Source organism: Ranitomeya variabilis, chromosome 5 (assembly GCF_051348905.1).
Source record: "Ranitomeya variabilis isolate aRanVar5 chromosome 5, aRanVar5.hap1, whole genome shotgun sequence".
Lineage (NCBI taxonomy): Eukaryota > Metazoa > Chordata > Amphibia > Anura > Dendrobatidae > Ranitomeya > Ranitomeya variabilis.
In genome coordinates this window covers 662,353,528-662,373,984 of record NC_135236.1, presented here as the reverse complement: position 1 = coordinate 662,373,984, position 20,457 = coordinate 662,353,528, and the positions used below count along the sequence as shown (strand labels likewise).

At 44.2% G+C, this 20,457-nt stretch overlaps 1 protein-coding gene across 2 annotated transcripts in view; it reads right to left on the bottom strand.

Moving 5' to 3' along the window:
* Window positions 1–5,370: 5,370 nt before the first annotated feature.
* Window positions 5,371–20,457, bottom strand: part of SULT4A1 (sulfotransferase family 4A member 1) — a 52,349-nt gene continuing 37,262 nt past the window's right edge. The window contains exons 2-7 of one of the 2 annotated variants that reach the window (XM_077266558.1): window positions 13,173–13,303; window positions 11,973–12,053; window positions 11,302–11,428; window positions 8,945–9,039; window positions 8,724–8,862; window positions 5,371–6,439 (exon numbers count right to left, since the gene is read on the bottom strand). In XM_077266558.1, coding sequence (XP_077122673.1) covers window positions 6,327–6,439; window positions 8,724–8,862; window positions 8,945–9,039; window positions 11,302–11,428; window positions 11,973–12,053; window positions 13,173–13,303 — 686 coding nt within the window. In that variant the 3' untranslated portion in view covers window positions 5,371–6,326. Of the gene's footprint in view, window positions 6,440–6,659; window positions 7,882–8,723; window positions 8,863–8,944; window positions 9,040–11,301; window positions 11,429–11,972; window positions 12,054–13,172; window positions 13,304–20,457 lie in introns of those variants that run through there. The other variant, XM_077266559.1, reaches the window with a different exon arrangement.

The window sequence follows — 20,457 nt, the reverse complement described above, 5'->3', positions numbered from 1 at the left end:
ACAGTATGCATGCGGTCATTATACAGTATGGAGCGTCATGTGTGTTCATTATACAGTATGGAGCCTCATGTGTGGCCATTATACAGTATGGAGCACTGTGTGGCCATATTTTTTTGTTTATAACTATTGTATATGAAACAGTGTGATCAGCAGTGCTAAATGGGTGTGCTTGGGACGTGGATATGGGTGTGACTAATTATGAATGGGTGTGGTCAGAGGCGTGGCCTAAAATTTGCGCGCCGCAAACTTTGTCCCTCTTTCCCATCTTCAAAAGTTGGGAGGTATGCACATTAAGCGACGCTGCAGCGATATAGACAACGATACCGATCGCTGCAGCGTCGCTGTTTCGTCGTTGTGTGGTCGCTGGAGAGCTGTCACACAGACAGCTCTCCAGCGACCAACGATGCCGAAGTCCCCAGGTAACCAGGGTAAACATCGGGTTACTAAGCGCAGGGCCGCGCTTAGTAACCCGATGTTTACCCTGGTTACCAGTGTAAATGTAAAAAAAACAAAAACACTACATACTTACATTCCGGTGTCTGTCGGGTCCCCCGGCGTCTGCTTCCCTGCACTGTGTAAGCGCCGGCCATAAATCAGAGCGGTGACGTCACCGCTGTGCTCTGCTTTACGGCCGGCCGGCGCTGACACAGTGCAGGGAAGTGGACGCCGGGGGACGCGACAGACACCGGAATGTAAGTATGTAGTGTTTGGGTTTTTTAACATTTACACTGGTAACCAGGGTAAACATCGGGTTACTAAGCGTGGCCCTGCGCTTAGTAACCCAATGTTTACCCTGGTTACCAGTGAAGACATCGCTGAATCGGCGTCACACACGCCGACTCAGCGATGTCAGCGGGTGATCCAGCGACGAAATAAGGTGCTGGCCTTCTAGCTCCGACCAACGATGTCACAGCAGGATCCTGATCGCTGCTGCGTGTCAAACACAACGATATCGCTATCCAGGACGCTGCAACGTCACGGATCGCTATCATTATCATTGTCAAGTTGTTCAGTGTGAAGGTACCTTTAGTCAATGTGCCTCTAAGAAGCAGCTGTCCTGTTTATGAAGCCTGTGCTTAAGAGACTTGAATTGCACTGAATGTGTTGTGCCTGTGACAATAAACTACACTGTTCATCTGTTCATGAGGACTCAATCAATTGTATCTGTGTGAGCAAGTGGATCCATCTTGTGCCTGAGGAAGCTGCAGTACATGGTCGCCCTGAGTAACGGTTCCCCCAGAGTTCCAAAGAATTCATGACACCTGTCCCACACTTATCGGAACCTAGCGGCGTACATGTAACAGAACTACCATAACAACTTCACAAGACGCATGCCCAAAGCAATCTAATTAGAATATGTCACAAAATCACATTATATTATGGGCTATGTCATGGAATATATAGGGTTAATCGCAACTAACAAATGAAAAAAACACAGAAAACACACGATCAAGCAAACACCCAGAATAGTATGTTTTATAAATATGCAAAAACTTTATTTAAATAATACCAGGAAAAAAGAACTGGGAAAACAAGGTTCATGCCGTTGAACACATGTTGTTACCCTTGCGTTTCCAACATGTGTTCAACGGCATGAACCTTGTTTTCCCAGTTCTTTTTTCCTGGTATTATTTAAATAAAGTTTTTGCATATTTATAAAACATACTATTCTGGGTGTTTGCTTGATCGCGTGTTTTCTGTAAATGTGTGATTGGTGACGACGTGGTGCAGAAGTGGAGTATTTCCAAGAGAGAGCGGTGGGACTGTGGACAGTTCGAGGGGTGAAGGAGGGGCTGGGGTGGAGCCTGGGCGGAGTCTCAAGGGGGCCCCGAAAATTTCGCCAGTATGGGACCCAAAATTCCTAGTGGCAGCCCTGATCACAATGTCTGGTTGGTTAGCCAACAGCTGCTTATCCGTCTGGTTCTTGAGGTCCCACAGGATTTTAGCCCTTTCATTCTCCACCACTTTTTCTGGAGTCTCCCACTTGGACTTAGGGGGACTTAGCCCATATGCTGTGCAGATGTTCCTGTATACAATCCCCGCTACTTGGTTGTGGCTTTTGGTATACGCTGTTCTCGCATTTTGCATCCTGCCACTATGTGTTTTCTGAGGTTTCTTTGCATAGTCTGCATCTTGGGTCTTGTGTTGTGTGGTAGATTCCTGCTTCTATGGATCTGGTACTTAGTACTTGCTCTTGTGCCGCTATGATCAGTGCCTCTGTGCTGTCTCAGACTCCAGCTTTCTACAGCCATTGGTAGGATTTCTCCATGTCAGCCACCTCCATTATCTGTCCATGGTACATCCCATGCAGCAGCTTCTCTTGCCATGGCGCTTCATGTTCCTTTTCTTCCTTCCAGATCTTGTTGTTGCTGCCTTAGGCTTTCTCTCAGCATCTCATCTTTTGGTGCCATTTTTCTGATGTATTCCTGGATACTCCTTGTTTCATCCGTGATGGTGGCTTGGATGCTTATCAAGCCTCGCCCATCCTTCTTTCTGGCAGGTGGGGAGTTTGACTGGGGCAGTACACCTGTCAAACTGGAATGCAGGGGTCCTAAGGTGAGTTCAAGGGGGCCAGAAACCTCCTGTGAAGCATCCAAGCCACCATCACAGATGAAACAAGGAGTATATATACAGCTGTGGCCAACATTAAGAGACCACCACATCAAAACCCTGTCATGGGCAGCCCAATCTCCAGACCTGAACCCCATTGAAAACCTCTGGAATGTAATCAGGAGGAAGATGGATAGTCACAAGCCAACAAGCAAAGAAGAACTGCTTACATTTTTGCACCAGGAGCCGTGTGAAAGACTGGTGGAAAGCATGCCAAGACGCCTGAAAGCTGTGATTAAAAATCATGGTTATTCCACAAAATATTGATCTCTGAACTCTTCCTGAGTTAAAACATTAGTATTGTTGTTTCTAAATGATTATGAACTTGTTTTCTTTGCATTATTCTCTGCATTTTTTTTCTAACTTTGACCATTTCTCATTTTCAGAAAAAAAATCCAAAATTTATTGCTAGGAAATTCGGAGACATGTTGTCAGAAGTTTATAGAATAGTTAAACAATTTATATTTTACTCAAAAATATATCTACAAAGAGAAAAATCAGAGAAACTGAACATTTTACAGTGGTCTCTTAATTTTTGCCAGAGCTGTATATACAGTTGTGCTCAAAAGTTTATACACCCCGGCAAAGTTTTTCCTTTCTTGGCCTTATTTCAGAGAATATGAATGATAACACCAAAACGTTTCCTCCACTCATGGTTAGTAGTTGGGTGACGCCATTTATTGTCACACTACTGTGTTTTCTCATTTGGATGTTTTGGGTTGTCATAATGATTTAAAAAGAGAAAACACAGTACAGGGTGGGCCATTGATATGGATACACCTAAATAAAATGGGAATTTTATGTCTCCTGTATATAACAGCACCACACATTATGCCCCTATATATAACAGCACCACACATTATACCCCCTGTATATAGCAGCACTAAATATTATACCCCCTGTATATAACAGCACCACACATTATAGCCCTATATATAACAGCACCACACATTACACCCCCTGTATATAACAACACCACACATTACACCCCCTGTATATAACAACACCACACATTATACCCCTATATATAGCGGGACACATTATGTCCCCTATAGATCACAACACTGCACATTATGTCCCCTATAGATCACAGCATCACACATTATGCCCCTATATATAATAGCACCACACATTACACCCCCTGTATATAGCAGCACTAAATATTATTCCCCCTATATATAACAGTACTACACATTATACCCCCTATATATAACTGCACCACACATTATGCCCCTATATATAACAGCATCACACGTTATATCCCCTGTATATAACAGCACCACACATTATGCCCCTATATATAACAGCACCACACGTTATATCCCCTGTATATAACAGCACCACACATTATACCCCCTGTATATAACAGCACCACACATTATACCCCCTATATATAACAGCACCACACATTATACCCCCTATATACAACAACACCACACATTATACCCCCTATATATAACAACACCACACATTATACCGCCTATATATAACAGAACCACACATTATACCCCCTATATATAACAGCACCACACATTATACCCCCTATATATTTCAGGACCACACATTATACCCCTATATATAACAGCATTAAACATTATACCCCTATATATAGCAGCACCACACATTATACCCCCTATAGATCACAGCACCACACATTATACCCCTATATATAACAACACCACAAATTATACCCCCTATATATAACAGCACCACACATTATACCCCCTATATATAACAGCACCACACATTAAGCCCCCTATATATTACAGCACCACACATACCCATTTATATAACAGCATTAAACATTATGCCCCTATATATAACAGCACCACACATTATGCCCCCTGTATATAGCAACACTAAATATTATGCCACCTGTATATAATAGCACCACACATTATATCCATTGTATATAACAGCACTACACATCACGCCCCCTGTATATAACAGCACCACACATTATACCCCCTATGCATAACAGCACCACACATTATATTCCCTGTATATAACAGCACCACACATTATATTCCCTGTATATAACAGCAGTACACATTATATCCCTTGTATATAACAGCACCACACATTATATCCCCTGTATATAACAGCACCACACATTATATACCCTGTATATAACAGCACCACACATTATACCCCCTATGCATAACAGCACCACACATTATATCCACTGCATATAACAGCACCACACATTATATTCCCTGTATATAACAGCAGTACACATTATATCCCCTGTATATAACAGCACCACACATTATATCCCCTGTATATAACAGCACCACACATTATATCCCCTGTATATAACAGCACCACACATTATACCCCCTATATATATAACAGCACCACACATTATACCTCCTGTATATAACAGTGCCACACATAATACCCTATAAATCAGTGCCACATTATGTGCCCTCCCCCACACAAAATGATAGTGCCCCACAGAAAACAGACAAATTCCTCTGAAACACACACGATGGCAGCTTTTTTCGTGGCACTCTTCAGTCGCCATATTTTACCTGGTGTGTAGAGGCCGCTGCCAGCCTGGTACAACCGGCATATTGGGACGAAGCAGATAAGTCGTGTCCTCCTGTCCCCACCAGTCACCTCTACTAACTGAGCGGTGTCAGAGTATATGTTCCATTCCTATATGGAGTCGGACAGATGATCACGGCCGCGTTTGTCTCTGGCATCAGGGGGGCAACGGCCCAATAACCTCAAGGAAAAACCCCATAAACTCCAAGCTGATATATAAGATCAAGATTTTATTTCTATTGAATGATGACACAAACCAGACGACCAATGAGACCACAAAGCCCTGAGATTCACACACAGCATCGGCAGCCCCGGCCAGCGACCGTCCGGCCGTCCATCCGCTCCTCCACCGGGATCTGATTTATCAAAGATTTTCCATTTAAAAGCGCTAGAAAATATGAGAAACTATTAGCTCCACAAAGATAAAGAGAGAAGAGACAGGACAGTATCCATCTTCGAGGTTCACCAGGATTGGATGCGGCTGAGCGGCGGCTCCCGGACGGTACCCGACACCGCCATCAGTACCTGGCACCGCCATCAGTACCCGGCACCGCCATCAGTACCCGGCACTGCCGTCAGTACCCGGCACCGCCATCAGTACCCGGCACCGCCATCAGAACCCGGCACCACCGTCAGTACCTGGCACCGCCATCAGTACCGGGCACCGCCATCAGTACCCAGCACCGCCATCAGTACCCAGCACCACCATCAGTACCAGGCACCACCGTCAGTACCAGGCACCACCGTCAGTACCAGGCACCACCGTCAGTACCTGGCACCGCTGTCAGTACCTGGCACCGCTGTCAGTACCGGGCACCACCATCAGTACCAGGCACCACCGTCAGTACCGGGCACCACCGTCAGTACATGGCACCGCCGTCAGTACCCGACACCACCGTCAGTACCTGGCACCAGCATCAGTACCCGGCACCGCCATCAGTACCAGGCACCGCCATCAGTACCAGGCACCGCCATCAGTACCCGGCACCGGATGTGTCAGCAGTCACTGCTCCGTGGATAGAAGAAGATACAAGCAATGAAATACTGGGAGACGGGCCGCGGCCTGGGAACAGTTCTGGTGAAAGAGTTACATGGGGTAATTACAGAATATTGTGCAGAGGCCGTACTCTCGTCAGGCGAGTACGCAGGGTTAATGCATGCGTTTCCTATAGACTGAAGTCAAACATCAGATCCGACTTCCCCATCCGCTGCTTATACACCAGGTCGAATTTGTCATTCATCGAAACAGTGAATATATCTTTCCACAGGCCGACCCTGCCTGAAAAGAAAAAAAAAAGTTAAAAACTGCAGTTAAATTTGACAATTTTCCCTACTTTTCAGATCCTTGTCCATAGGGGGCAGCATTGCACTGCTTCGAACAAGGGGTAGTAAGAATATTTTTAGACAAACAGTGCCACCCCTTATGCACAGGTTGTGTCCGGTACTACAGCTCAGCTGCCCTGAATTAAATAGGGTCTCGGTAGTAATACCGCACACAACCTGTGGTTTGGGGGGCGCTGTTTGGTTTTGTATTTCACTTTTAGCGGGACAACTTGGAGAAATTGTCTAGCCCCTTCCTAATGATGTATGATCATCGGACACATGATGGGAGTGATAGTCAGAATTAAAAAAAATAGACATTTCATTATAAAAAGGGAAAGTCTAAAAAATTTATTTTTTTTAGAGGATTAATTGATTTTTGCTTCATTTGGAGAGACTCCAGTAAATGAATACCAAGCCATAGTTTCAGTTCAATTAAAGGGATTTCCCACTTTGGACAACCCCTTTATTTAATGAAAAAAAAACTATAATAAACTGATCACAATGTGATGGGACCTCCAGGAGACATATGGAATCTATAGGTAAAGCTGACAACAAGTGTTACATTTCTCTACAGCTCCCCCACAGGAGGAAAAGGGTATTACATGGTGTCCTTTAAAGTTAATCGTTCACCAGGTTTTTGCTATGTAATCTGAAAGCAGCATGATGTAGGGGCAGATACCCTGATACCAGTGATGTGTCACTCACTGGACTGCTTGGTGCAGTCTTGATAGAATCCCTGTTTTCTCTGCTGTAGATGTGGCAGAGCTCTGAATGCTGAGCTGTATATAACTCCGCCCACACCACTGATTGGCAGCTTCCTCTATACACTGTCAGGGAACTTACCAATCAGTGTTTGGGGGCGGGGTTACACAGATTAGCTGGACTGCCTGGCACACAACACCTAGTCCTGCAGTGATAATCTCCTGCTGATAAAACACTAATTGTGTTGAATTTACAGAAAACTGCTGAACAAAATTAGAGGGAATGAAACACAAGTGATCACCCCCTGTGTGTAGTGACTTACACATCATATCTGAGCTCTTGACTCGCCCTGGGACTATAAGATGTGCCCGCTAAAACAGCAAGTGTGACTATAGCTCACTGGGAGTTAGTGGGTACAATAAAGGAATATCTGAAAACTAATGATCATCCTCCTTAAAGAGAGAGTATCCTCATATTCCGACCTACTGTTTATTAACTCAGGTTTTTATCTTAAATGTATTTTGACATTTTTAACCACTGGTGAAATGTTCCTTTAGATGTGAGCGTACAGGCAGCTGACCTGCGGCATTATTCATGAGACGTGACCCACCTGACGCCGCTGCCTTCCTGTCACTGGGGCGCATGCAATACAAGCTAAAGAAGAACTGAATCTTCAGAATGAAAACAACCAATGAGCTAAAAGAAAGCAAAACAGAACCGAAAAATAAGACAAGATCCATGACGGAAAGGAAAGATGGAAAAACATAAATGATTCTAGAAATAAATAATGCATGGAAAATACAGACATAAAATTATCATAAAAGTAAGTTAAAATTAAAATCGTAAATATAAATTAATATTTTTTTTTGCCTTAAAAAAATAAAATAATCATGAACTAAATGAACAAAAAAATGAACAAAAACCTAATCAAAGGCCTTGGGAAATGATCGGCTCTCTATTTTTCACCCATTCATTTGTACAATAGAGAACCTGCAGTACCACTCATGGCCACTACACCCTCTATGGCGCTGTGCCATTTAGAGTGAGCCACAGACCCTGCCGATCATCTGATCATTTTGGAATTTGATCCCCACTGATCTGATATTATTGTCCAGCCCCAAGGATAGGTTATCGTTATTTATTTATTTTTTTCTTAAATGCTAAAAGTCATTTTTACTATTGGGTTTCATAAAAATAAATGTTGCACCATATTACAAGGTCTTGATTTCTTTCTTTGATTTGTGGCCATAAATCAGCTGAGAGGAGCTCAGAAAAAGACAGAGTTATAAATTATTCCATTATTCAGTCTGAAGGAGCTCACTGACGGATTCTCAGTTAACTCATTCTGCACACAGCGGATATAGAAGGCAAACGGGGCAACATTTTTAATAAAACCAAATTGCAAAAATTATTTTTAGCCCTAAATACAAGCATTTAAGTAACAAAAAAAGACCCTAAAGGTGGACAACCCCCGTGAGTTACAACATTATGTTCACATTGGAGCTCAGAAATAAGGACTATAGCGGCTGTGTACTCACCTCGGCCGATCGGAAGCGCCTCGGCGTTACAGCACTGGTCGATTAGCTGGTGGCAATGCTCTACCGTGGACTCCAACTGAGCCTTATCATACGGGACCCCCAGGAATCTCACCAGCTGCTCCACCATGGTGCCCAGGTCCTGGAGAGAGGCACAATGTACAGTATATACTTATATACCGCTATATTACGTCAGCATAAATGGTGGGACCGGCCGCCCTCACCTTGTGCAGATCCTCATACTGGAGAAAAAGTACGTTCGAGTCCAAATGATGATCCCAGAATTCTTGGACATGGTCAAACCATGAACCATAGCCCACTGGAGAAGAAAAGAGACCAGAACAGTCAGTATGTTGTAACCACTATGTCAAGAGAGTCTGACAAGTGCCTATTAATGGGATCAGTCACACAAAAAAAAACACAGGCCGACCTTCTACACACAGATATCAAATGAGGCACGAAAAGCTCATCATATATAAAAGTTGTAAAAATATTGGCTTCCATTTGCCACCACTAGGGGGCAGATCTGTATTCATCTGTATACAGCTCCTATTAGCCAGCATAAAAGTCACACAGAGATTGCCCCCTAGTGGTGACTGCAGAAAATAAACACCAGGGTGTTACCAGGAAAACATAAACTGATGAGTGAGCTCCATTTCTCTGATTTCACAACTTTTCTGCACTATTCCTGTCTTTTCAGGTGTCATGTGTATGTATATGAGGTTTTCCCTGCATTTTTCACATTTTCTTTGCATTTTTCTTCAGTTTTCGTTATATTTTCACTAATTTTCCCTGCATTTTTCACCAAATTTCTCTGCATTTTTCACCAGTTTTCTGTGCATTTTTCTTACATTTTTTTTACCAGTCTTCTCTGCATTTTTCACCAATTTTCCACCGATTTTGTCTGGATTTTTCACCAGTTTTCTCTGCATTTTTCACCAGTTTTCTCTGCATTTTTCACCAGTTTTCCCTGCATTTTTCATCAGTTTTCCCTGCATTTTTCATCAGTTTTCTCTGCATTTTCACCAATTTTCTCTGCATTTTTCACCAGTTTTCTCTGCATTTTTCTTACATTTTTTTACCAGTCTTCTCTGCATTTTTCACCAATTTTCCACCAATTTTCTCTGCATTTTTCACCAGTTTTTTCTGCATTTTTCACCAGTTTTCTCTGCATTTTTCACCAGTTTTCTCTGCATTTTTCACCAGTCTTCCCTGCATTTTTCATCAGTTTTCCCTGCATTTTTAATTAGTTTTCCCTGCATTTTTCATCAGTTTTCTCTGCATTTTTCACCAGTTTTCTCTGCATTTTTCTTAGTTTTTCACCTTTTTCTCTGCATTTATCACCAGTTTTCTCTGTATTTTCACCAGTTTTTCCTAAATTTTTCAATTTTCTCTGCATTTTCCACTGATTTTCCCTGCATTTTCCCATGCATTTTTCACATTTTCTCTGCATTTTTTTACCAGTCTTCTCTGCATTTTTCACCAATTTTCCACCGATTTTCTCTGCATTTTTCACCAGTTTTCTCTGCATTTTTCACCAGTTTTCCCTGCATTTTTCACCAGTTTTCCCTGCATTTTTATCAGTTTTCCCTGCATTTTTCATCAGTTTTCTCTGCATTTTTCACCAGTTTTCTCTGCATTTTTCTTACATTTTTTTTTACCAGTCTTCTCTGCATTTTTCACCAATTTTCCACCGATTTTCTCTGCATTTTTCACCAGTTTTCTCTGCATTTTTCACCAGTTTTCTCTGCATTTTTCACCAGTTTTCTCTGCATTTTTCATCAGTTTTCACTGCGTTTTTCACCAGTCTTCCCTGCATTTTTCATCAGTTTTCCCTGCATTTTTCATCAGTTTTCCCTGCATTTTTCATGAGTTTTCCCTGCATTTTTCACCAGTTTTCTCTGCATTTTTCTTACAGTTTTTCACCTTTTTCTCTGCACTTATCACCAGTTTTCTCTGTATTTTCACCAGTTTTTCCTAAATTTTTCACATTTTCTCTGCATTTTTCGCATTTTCACTGCATTTTTTACCAGTTTTCTCTGCATTTCTCACATGTTTTCTCTGCATTTTTCACCAGTTTCCTCTCCATTTTCACCAGTTTTCTCCCCTGCAGGGTCTGTCTTAAATTTTCAGTTATCTCTAAGCTAGTGCATGGAAACTAGCTGCTATAGAGATCTCCCAGACACAACACACACAGACATGAGGGATTCCTGTCGCTATGCAGTATATGCTCTTAAGTAGCAGCAGCATGGAGGACATTACACAGCCATACTGAGCAGTGTAGCTGTAAATCCAGCACTAAGGTGAGATAAAACCCTTACTACAAAGCAACAGCACGGTCGAGGCGTGTCTCTCTCTTAACTCAGAGCCTGTCTTTTCTTCAGCAAAATCGATTTTAGCAGTTTTTCAAAATGAATGAAGAAATGACTCATGAGTAATGGAGAAGGGGCTCATAAGTGGAGAAAGTAGTAGATTTCTCCAATAAAATGTGTTACAAGGTTATATTTGCTTGTAATATTGATTTATGTCCTGTAAACATTAAAAAAAAGTACATTAATGTAAAAAAATCCCTTTTTCTCACGTTTGTCATTCATGAATCTTCGGCAAAATTCCTGAAAAGTCCCTCTGTAACTCATTGTCCTCAGGGACCGGTGGAATTGGTAATAAGACACTACGAGGTCTTTGGGATTACGAGCCATATAGATAACCTGTAATAAAATGACATAGGTTATAAATATCATAAGACCATATTGGCCCACAGCCTTGATTTTGCCAACACAGAATCTCAAAAAGGGGCAGGGCTTTGCCAAACCAGGCCCCGTAAGTGGGCGTTCCTGTCAATTTTTCAGGTATTTCTGGGTGGGGCTTAAATGTCCTGAAGTTATGTTAAAATATTGGCTTGTATGTGTGTGACTACAGCCCACTGAGGTCTTAGATATCATTTAGCCCCCTCCTGGGAATCTAAAAAAGTGGTTCCAGCTTCAAGTAGGGAATTCCTACATTTTAGAAGGGTTACTCCAGAATAAGCTGATGCCGAAGTCCCTCTGATACTCAGTGATCAGCTGTGATCGCAGGAGGAAACCTAGCAGTAAGTGTTCAATTTCTCTGCAGCTCCCCCGCAGGAGGAATGAAGTATTACACAGTGTTCATTCAAATTATTATGTTTTCTGTGTAATGCAGGACAGGAGGGGTCCTCCAGAGACCGCTCACTATTAGGTGACCACACTAAAGCCATCAGTGGTGGTTCCTCACCTTGGACTCTCCATTGTGCAGATCTGTAGGCAGGAATCGGTACGGGAGGTGACTTTTTATAAGTCTAGGAGATGTCAATTCCTGGACCAAAGCAAATGTACATAAAATATTATGAACAAAGAGAACAACATAACAAAGATTTAAAGGATAAATATGGGATTAGAAAACATCTTTTAGAAACAGCGCCGCTCTCAGACACAGGCTGATTTTGGAATTGCAACATTCACATGATTGAGGGATAAGCTGCATTATTTTACAAAGCCTATTGTGAATGGTGGATCCTGTGTTATCTGCTGTATATAGAGGTGTTATCAGTCATTGTACAGGAGGAGGAGGTGAGCTGTGATATCGCCTATTGTGAATGGTGGATCCTGTGTTATCTACTGTATATAGAGGTGTTATCAGTCATTGTACAGGAGGAGGAGGTGAGCTGTGACATCACCTAGTGTGAATGGTGGATCCTGTGTTATCTACTGGATATAGAGGTATATCAGTCATTGTACAGGAGGGGAGGAGGTGAGCTGTGAAATCACCTATTGTGAATGGTGGATCCTGTGTTATCTACTGTATATAGAGGTGTTATCAGTCATTGTACAGGAGGAGGAGGTGAGCTGTGACATCACCTATTGTGAATGGTGGATCCTGTGTTATCAGCTGTATATAGAGGTGTTATCAGTCATTGAACTGGAGGAGGAGGAGGTGAGCTGTGACATCACCTATTGTGAATGGTGGATCCTGTGTTATCTTCTGTATATAGAGGTGTTATCAGTCATTGTACAGGAGGAGGAGGTGAGCTGTGACATCACCTATTGTGAATGGTGGATCCTGTGTTATCAGCTGTATATAGAGGTGTTATCAGTCATTGAACTGGAGGAGGAGGAGGTGAGCTGTGACATCACCTATTGTGAATGGTGGATCCTGTGTTATCTACTGTATATAGAGGTGTGATCAGTCTAGTAAAAACCTGTCATTACAATACTGTCTATGATGATAATGATACTGCTGAAAAGTATTCTGTACAGAAGATTTATGATCATGATTTGGAACATTAAAAAAATACTAAAAATTAATATATATATAAAAAATCTAAACGGTAATTTTGTGATTATACGTTCCCTTTCTTGTACTGCATCAGTGTGAATGGTCAGGAGACGTACTGTCCCACCAATTATTCTCTGAGGCCTCCTAAGAAGAACTTACCTTGATTATATCCAGTCCGGGCTGCGGATACTCGAGGACGGGCAGCTGCTCATCGATGTTCATCAGTCCTATCTCATCGGGGTCCGCTCCCTGACTCACTAAGTAGACGATTTCCTGCAGCAAACTGGTCCCTACAGGAGGACACAGACACTTAGAAAAGTGATTGACCACTTACCACATTTTTTTGGGGTCTGTACATGTTGAGGTCGTATCCTGACCTCTGAGTACTGCTGAAATCTCCTACAATCAGGTGATTCTGCTAATAATGCACTGCCCCCGCAGGTGAAACGCAGTATTACATTTCACTAAAATGAATGTTGGTGGATCTGTGGGGCTCATTGCCTGGAGGACATCTTCTATATTGGGTCCTAAGAGCAGGGGTGTCCTGATGGCACAATCCCTTTAATTTTTTTTAGGGCCTTAAAATAGATGCCACTTTAAAGAGGACCTGTCGCTTCCCCTAACACGTCTGTTTTAGTATTTTGTTGTATTCCGCATAATATAATTATTCTTGGAGATTTGCATTGTTTACTCCCTCTATTACACCATCTGGAAATGTAGAAACAAACAACAAGATAGGTGTTACTCCTCGGGGGCGTGTCCGTACACACTCAACACACGTGTCCAATCAGTGTAGATATTGTAAGGACACACCCCTCAGAGAACGGAATAAAATGGTAACACCCAGTTGCCAATTTTGTAAAGAGATTTCCAAGAGCAATAACAGAGGAACAGATCAGAACAAGAATTGTGATTTCTTTGAAAAAGCGTGCATTTGCTCAAATAGAAATGTCAGGAGAGTTGAGCGCTTTTTTTTTAAGTGGCAGATGCCAGCTCTGATCACTGCTGTTTAACCCCTTAAATGACGCTATCTCCAACAGAGGCATTTAAAGCACTGGAGCAGTCAGCGAGCTCTTTAGGAGGCCCATTGACTCCCCTTTGCAATTTGGGGCCAATAGCTTACCATGAATGTTGGGGGTCTGCTGAATGCCCCTCAAACCCATGACTACCATCTTGGTCCTCCTCTGAAGACCATCATTTTCACTTGATAATACAATACTGTCATGTTATTAAAAAAATATAAATAAAATTAATATAAAAGTTTAATCACTGACCCTTTCCCAGTTCAAAGATAAAGAATATAAAACTATATACAGTGGGGCAAAAAAGAATTTAGTCAGTCAGCAATAGTGCAAGTTCCACCACTTAAAAAGATGAGAGGCGTCTGTAGTTTACATCATAGGTAGACCTCAACTATGGGAGACAAACTGAGAAAAAAAAATCCAGAAAATCACATTGTCTGTTTTTTTTATCATTTTATTTGCATATTATGGTGGAAAATAAGTATTTGGTCAGAAACAAAATTTCATCTCAATACTTTGTTCTATATCCTTTGTTGGCAATGACAGAGGTCAAACGTTTTCTGTAAGTCTTCACAAGGTTGCCATACACTGTTGTTGGTATGTTGGCCCATTCCTCCATGCAGATCTCCTCTAGAGCAGTGATGTTTTTGGCTTTTCGCTTGGCAACACGGACTTTCAACTCCCTCCAAAGGTTTTCTATAGGGTTGAGATCTGGAGACTGGCTCGGCCACTCCAGGACCTTGAAATGCTTCTTACGAAGCCACTCCTTCGTTGCCCTGGTGGTGTGCTTTGGATCACTGTCATGTTGAAAGACCCAGCCACGTTTCATCTTCAATGCCCTTGCTGATGGAAGGAGGTTTGCACTCAAAATCTCACGATACATGGCCCCATTCATTCTTTCATGTACCCGGATCAGTCGTCCTGGCCCCTTTGCAGAGAAACAGCCCCAAAGCATGATGTTTCCACCACCATGCTTTACAGTAGGTATGGTGTTTGATGGATGCAACTCAGTATTCTTTTTCCTCCAAACACGACAAGTTGTGTTTCTACCAAACAGTTCCAGTTTGGTTTCATCAGACCATAGGACATTCTCCCAAAACTCCTCTGGATCATCCAAATGCTCTCTAGCAAACTTCAGACGGGCCCGGACATGTACTGGCTTAAGCAGTGGGACACGTCTGGCACTGCAGGATCTGAGTCCATGGTGGCGTAGTGTGTTACTTATGGTAGGCCTTGTTACATTGGTCCCAGCTCTCTGCAGTTCATTCACTAGGTCCCCCCGCGTGGTTCTGGGATTTTTGCTCACCGTTCTTGTGATCATTCTGACCCCACGGGGTGGGATTTTGCGTGGAGCCCCAGATCGAGGGAGATTATCAGTGGTCTTGAATGTCTTCCATTTTCTAATTATTGCTCCCACTGTTGATTTCTTCACTCCAAGCTGGTTGGCTATTGCAGATTCAGTCTTCCCAGCCTGGTGCAGGGCTACAATTTTGTTTCTGGTGTCCTTTGACAGCTCTTTGGTCTTCACCATAGTGGAGTTTGGAGTCAGACTGTTTGAGGGTGTGCACAGGTGTCTTTTTATACTGATAACAAGTTTAAACAGGTGCCATTACTACAGGTAATGAGTGGAGGAAAGAGGAGACTCTTAAAGAAGAAGTTACAGGTCTGTGAGAGCCAGAAATCTTGATTGTTTGTTTCTGACCAAATACTTATTTTCCACCATAATATGCAAATAAAATGATAAAAAAACAGACAATGTGATTTTCTGGATTTTTTTTTCTCAGTTTGTCTCCCATAGTTGAGGTCTACCTATGATGTAAATTACAGACCCCTCTCATCTTTTTAAGTGGTGGAACTTGCACTATTGCTGACTGACTAAATACTTTTTTGCCCCACTGTATATACAGAACTCTGCAAACACTTTAGGCAGGTGTTGAAAAATGTTGCAAAGTAAAAATTATTTTAAAAATAGAAATGTTAATAATTTACTTTTAATAATTAAAAAAAAAATTGAATACTTGATGATCGCCGTGATAAAGGGAATCGGCCACCAGGTTTCTGCTATGCAATCTGAGAGTAGCATGGGGGCTGAGACCCTGATCCCAGTGATGTGTCTCTTACTAGGCTGTTATTTGCTGTTTCAATACCATCAGTGTTTTATCAGCAGGAGATTATCACTACAGGACTAGGTATCTCGAGCCTCTTAGTCCAACCACGCCCTCACCACTGATTGGCTGCTGTCAATATACAGTGCGCACAGAAAGCAGCCAATCAGTGATGTGGGCGGGGTTACACACCGCTCAGCATTCCGAACTTAACATTCTAAGGTCTCAACATTCCGAGCTCTGCCAGATCTGCAGCAGAAAAAAATGAGATTCTAGCACAACAGCTGCACCCAGGAAACTAAGTGATACATTGATGGAATCAGGTTCTCTGTCCCTACATTATGCTGCTCTCAGAAGAGGTAGAAAAATGCTGTGACGGATTCCCTTAACCTCTTTGTGCTATAATTGTTGCATTGATTTAACCTGCAGGCATTTTTATTGATATTTAGATAAGGCGATACCTTCTTCAATCGCTGTTCTGTTTTGGGTTTTTTTTCAACACTGGCATTCAGATAATATTACAAGTTGAAAAAAAATAAAAATTAATAATTATAAATTATATATATAAAAAACATCCTTCTCTCCCCCACTGGGGGTGGTCTTTGTTGTCCTTTCTCATTCTCGGGTCCTCTACCAGAGGCCTGGGAGTTTGAGGGTTCTGCGCAGGATCTTAGCTGTTCCCAGCATTGCGCTTTTCTGGACAGAGAGCTCAGATGTTCCTCCTGGGATCTGTTGTAGCCATTCTTCCAACTTCGGGGTCACTGCTGCAAGTGCTCCTATCACCACTGGAATCACTGTTGCTTTCACCTTCCACATCTTCTCCAGTTCTCCTTTCAGGCCCTGATATTTCTCCAGCTTCTCATATTCCTTCTTTCTGATGTTACTGCCACATCTATTATCACTGCTGTCTTCTGATCCTTGTCTACTATCACAATCAGGGCATTACTGCCTGGACTGGCATATGGGGCCCGATGAGCAGAGGGGGCCCGCATCAGGCCCTGTCCCTTCTGCTCACCGGGGCCAGCGGCAGGACTCTGCCAGTGCAGTAACTGAACCTTTGTCTGAGAAAAGTTAAAAGCCACCAGCCAATCGGAGGCTGGCAGCTGACGTCAGCGCGCACGTCGCCGGCGTATGATATCATTGTCATTCACCGGCGGGTCCGCGCTTTAAATGCCTGGAGGGAACATCACTACATATGTTTCGACAGCAGGATGGAACACATGGACTATGGCCCGGTAAAGAATGGAGACATGGGGCAGAATGGAGACATGAGGCAGGATGGAGACATGGAGCAGAATGGAGACACGGGGCAGAATGGAGACACAAGGCAAAATGGAGGCATGAGGGCAGAATGGGGACATGGGGCAGAATGGAGGCATGAGGGCAGAATCGAGACATGCGGCAGAATGGAGACATGGGGCAGGATGGAGACACGGGGCAGGATGGAGATACGGGGCAGAATGGAGACACGAGGGCAGGATGGAGGCATGGGGCAGAATGGAGACATGGGGCAGAATGGAGGCATGAGGGCAGAATGGGGACACGAGGCAGAATGGAGACATGAGGCAGGATGGAGACATGAGGCAGAATGGAGACATGGAGCAGACTAGAGACATGGAGCAGAATAAAGACATGGGGCAGAATAGAGACACGGGGCAGAATGGAGACACGGGGCAGGATGGAGACACGGGGCAGGATGGAGACATGGGACAGAATGGAGACATGAGGCAGGATGGAGACACGGGGCAGGATGGAGACACGGGGTAGGATGGAGACACGGGGCAGAATGGAGACACGGGGCAGGATGGAGACACGGGGTAGGATGGAGACACGGGGCAGAATGGAGACACGGGGCAGGATAGAGACACGAGGCAGGATGGAGACACGAGGCAGGATGGAGACACGGGGCAGAATGGAGACACGGGGCAGGATGGAGACACGGGGCAGGATGGAGACATGGGACAGAATGGAGACATGAGGCAGGATGGAGACACGGGGCAGGATGGAGACACGGGGCAGGATAGAGACACGAGGCAGGATGGAGACACGAGGCAGGATGGAGACACGGGGTAGGATGGAGACACGGGGCAGAATGGAGACACGGGGCAGGATGGAGACACGAGGCAGAATGGAGACACGGGGCAGGATGGAGACATGGGACAGAATGGAGACATGGGGCAGGATGGAGACATGGGGCAGAATGGAGACACGGGGCAAGATGGAGACACAAGGCAGGATGGAGACACGGGGCAGGATGGAGACACGGGGCAGGATGGAGACATGGGGCAGGATAGAGACATGGGACAGAATGGAGACATGAGGCAGGATGGAGACATGAGGCAGGATGGAGACACGGGGCAGGATGGAGACATGAGGCAGAATGGAGACACGGGGCAGGATGGAGACATGGGACAGAATGGAGACATGGGGCAGGATGGAGACATGGGGCAGGATGGAGACATGGGGCAGAATAAAGACATAGGGCAGGATGGAGACACGGGGCAAGATGGAGACACAAGGCAGGATGGAGACACGAGGAAGGATGGAGACACGAGGCAGGATGGAGACACGAGGCAGGATGGAGACATGGGGCAGGATGGAGACATGGGGCAGGATGGAGACATGGGACAGAATGGAGACATGAGGCAGGATGGAGACACGGGGCAGGATGGAGACATGGGGCAGAATAGAGACATGGGGCAGAATGGAGATATGGGGCAGAATGGAGACATGGGGCAGAATGGAGACATGGGGAAGAATGGAGACATGGGGCAGAATAGAGACAGGGCAGAATGGAGACATGAGGCAGGATAGAGACATGAGGCAGGATGTATACGGTGGAGACAGATGGGGCAGGATCATGGGGCAAGATGGAGACAGATGGGGCAGGATGGGACGATCACATGGGGAAAATGGACACTCATGAGGGCAGGATGGGAGAACATATGGCTGGAGCCAGGAATGAGACACACCTGGGCCAGGATTGGGGATATTATTACCATAGGGGCTAATTAAGGGATATTATTACTGCAGTGATGTATTTATTTATTTTTTTGAGGATACTGTTAACATGTTAACATTTTGCCAGTATGGGGCCCCGAAATTCCTAGTGGCAGCCCAGCCCGCCATTATCAATCGGCCGCCGCCATCTTGTGATATTCATCACTAAGCGGTGCAGCACCATCCCAGAGTACCTCTCCACCTACGGTAATAATAACCTGGGAAACTCTCCCTGAATTACCTCTGTGGCCCCACGCCGCCTGCACTCTCCACTGTGGTAGTTGAGGTGGCCTCCCCCCAAACTTCTGACCCTGTCTGTCATCCTGTGGAAGCCCTTCTGAAGTGGTAAAGGATTAAAGCAGGTGAAACCTTCCTCCCCTGAAGACTCCTCTGAGATCCGCTGTTTACTGGCACTGAAGGGGTGTATCGGACTTAGATCCATTTGTTTCATAGTCTGCAATATAATTAATCATCTGTAGCACTCTACTTCCACCTAGTGGCACTACATATAACTGCATTATCATTTTCAGGTTACTGCATCAAATTGACTAGACTTTAACCATACCGGTCCACAAGTTGGCTACTGATATATTTGCATGAAAATCAAATCTCACAGACCAGAGAGATACGCCTTGTAACAGAGCATGATGGATATGTAGAAACACCATTCCCCACCTCACCGTCCATAGAGAGAAGAAATCACATAAGCATTTAAAACAAACTGGCTTGGAAAAAGCAGGAGAGAACTGAATTACTCCCAAGAGTATGAAATTCAACAACCCATCTAACATCCCTAGACCGGTTCTTTGTAAAGGGAAAACGTGTCCCTAAACTTCCCAACAAAAAAATGTCACCACCTTATAGTAACAGAACCGTGAGTTGTGCCAAAGGTGTCCTGTCTTTTGCTGGGATGCAACAAGGAGGAATCTCTTCTGATCCTTGATCCACATCGAGATACAGACATTCCCCGTATACAGTCACTGCACTGATACCGTGGGTACCCGGGGTCACAGTCTCTGTACTGATACCATGGGTACCAGGGGATCACAGTCTCTGCACGGACCAATGTCTCTGCACAGGTCTTAAAGCGCCCCTCTCCAATCACAGCAGAGTCCGCTTTCATGTACTCACAAAATGCAGTCTTTCTGGGCAGTCTCCCTGTATTTGTCCTCTGACCGGGAGCTCTCTCTCTCTCCCGAAGCGCAGCTGCGTCCTGCCCTGACCGCTGCTCATGCTGCTCTGCCACTTGCGCGCGCCTTTCCCGCTCTCTGCCCGGCTTCCTTCCTGTCCCAGTCTCTAAGTCTGCCCCCTGGGGAA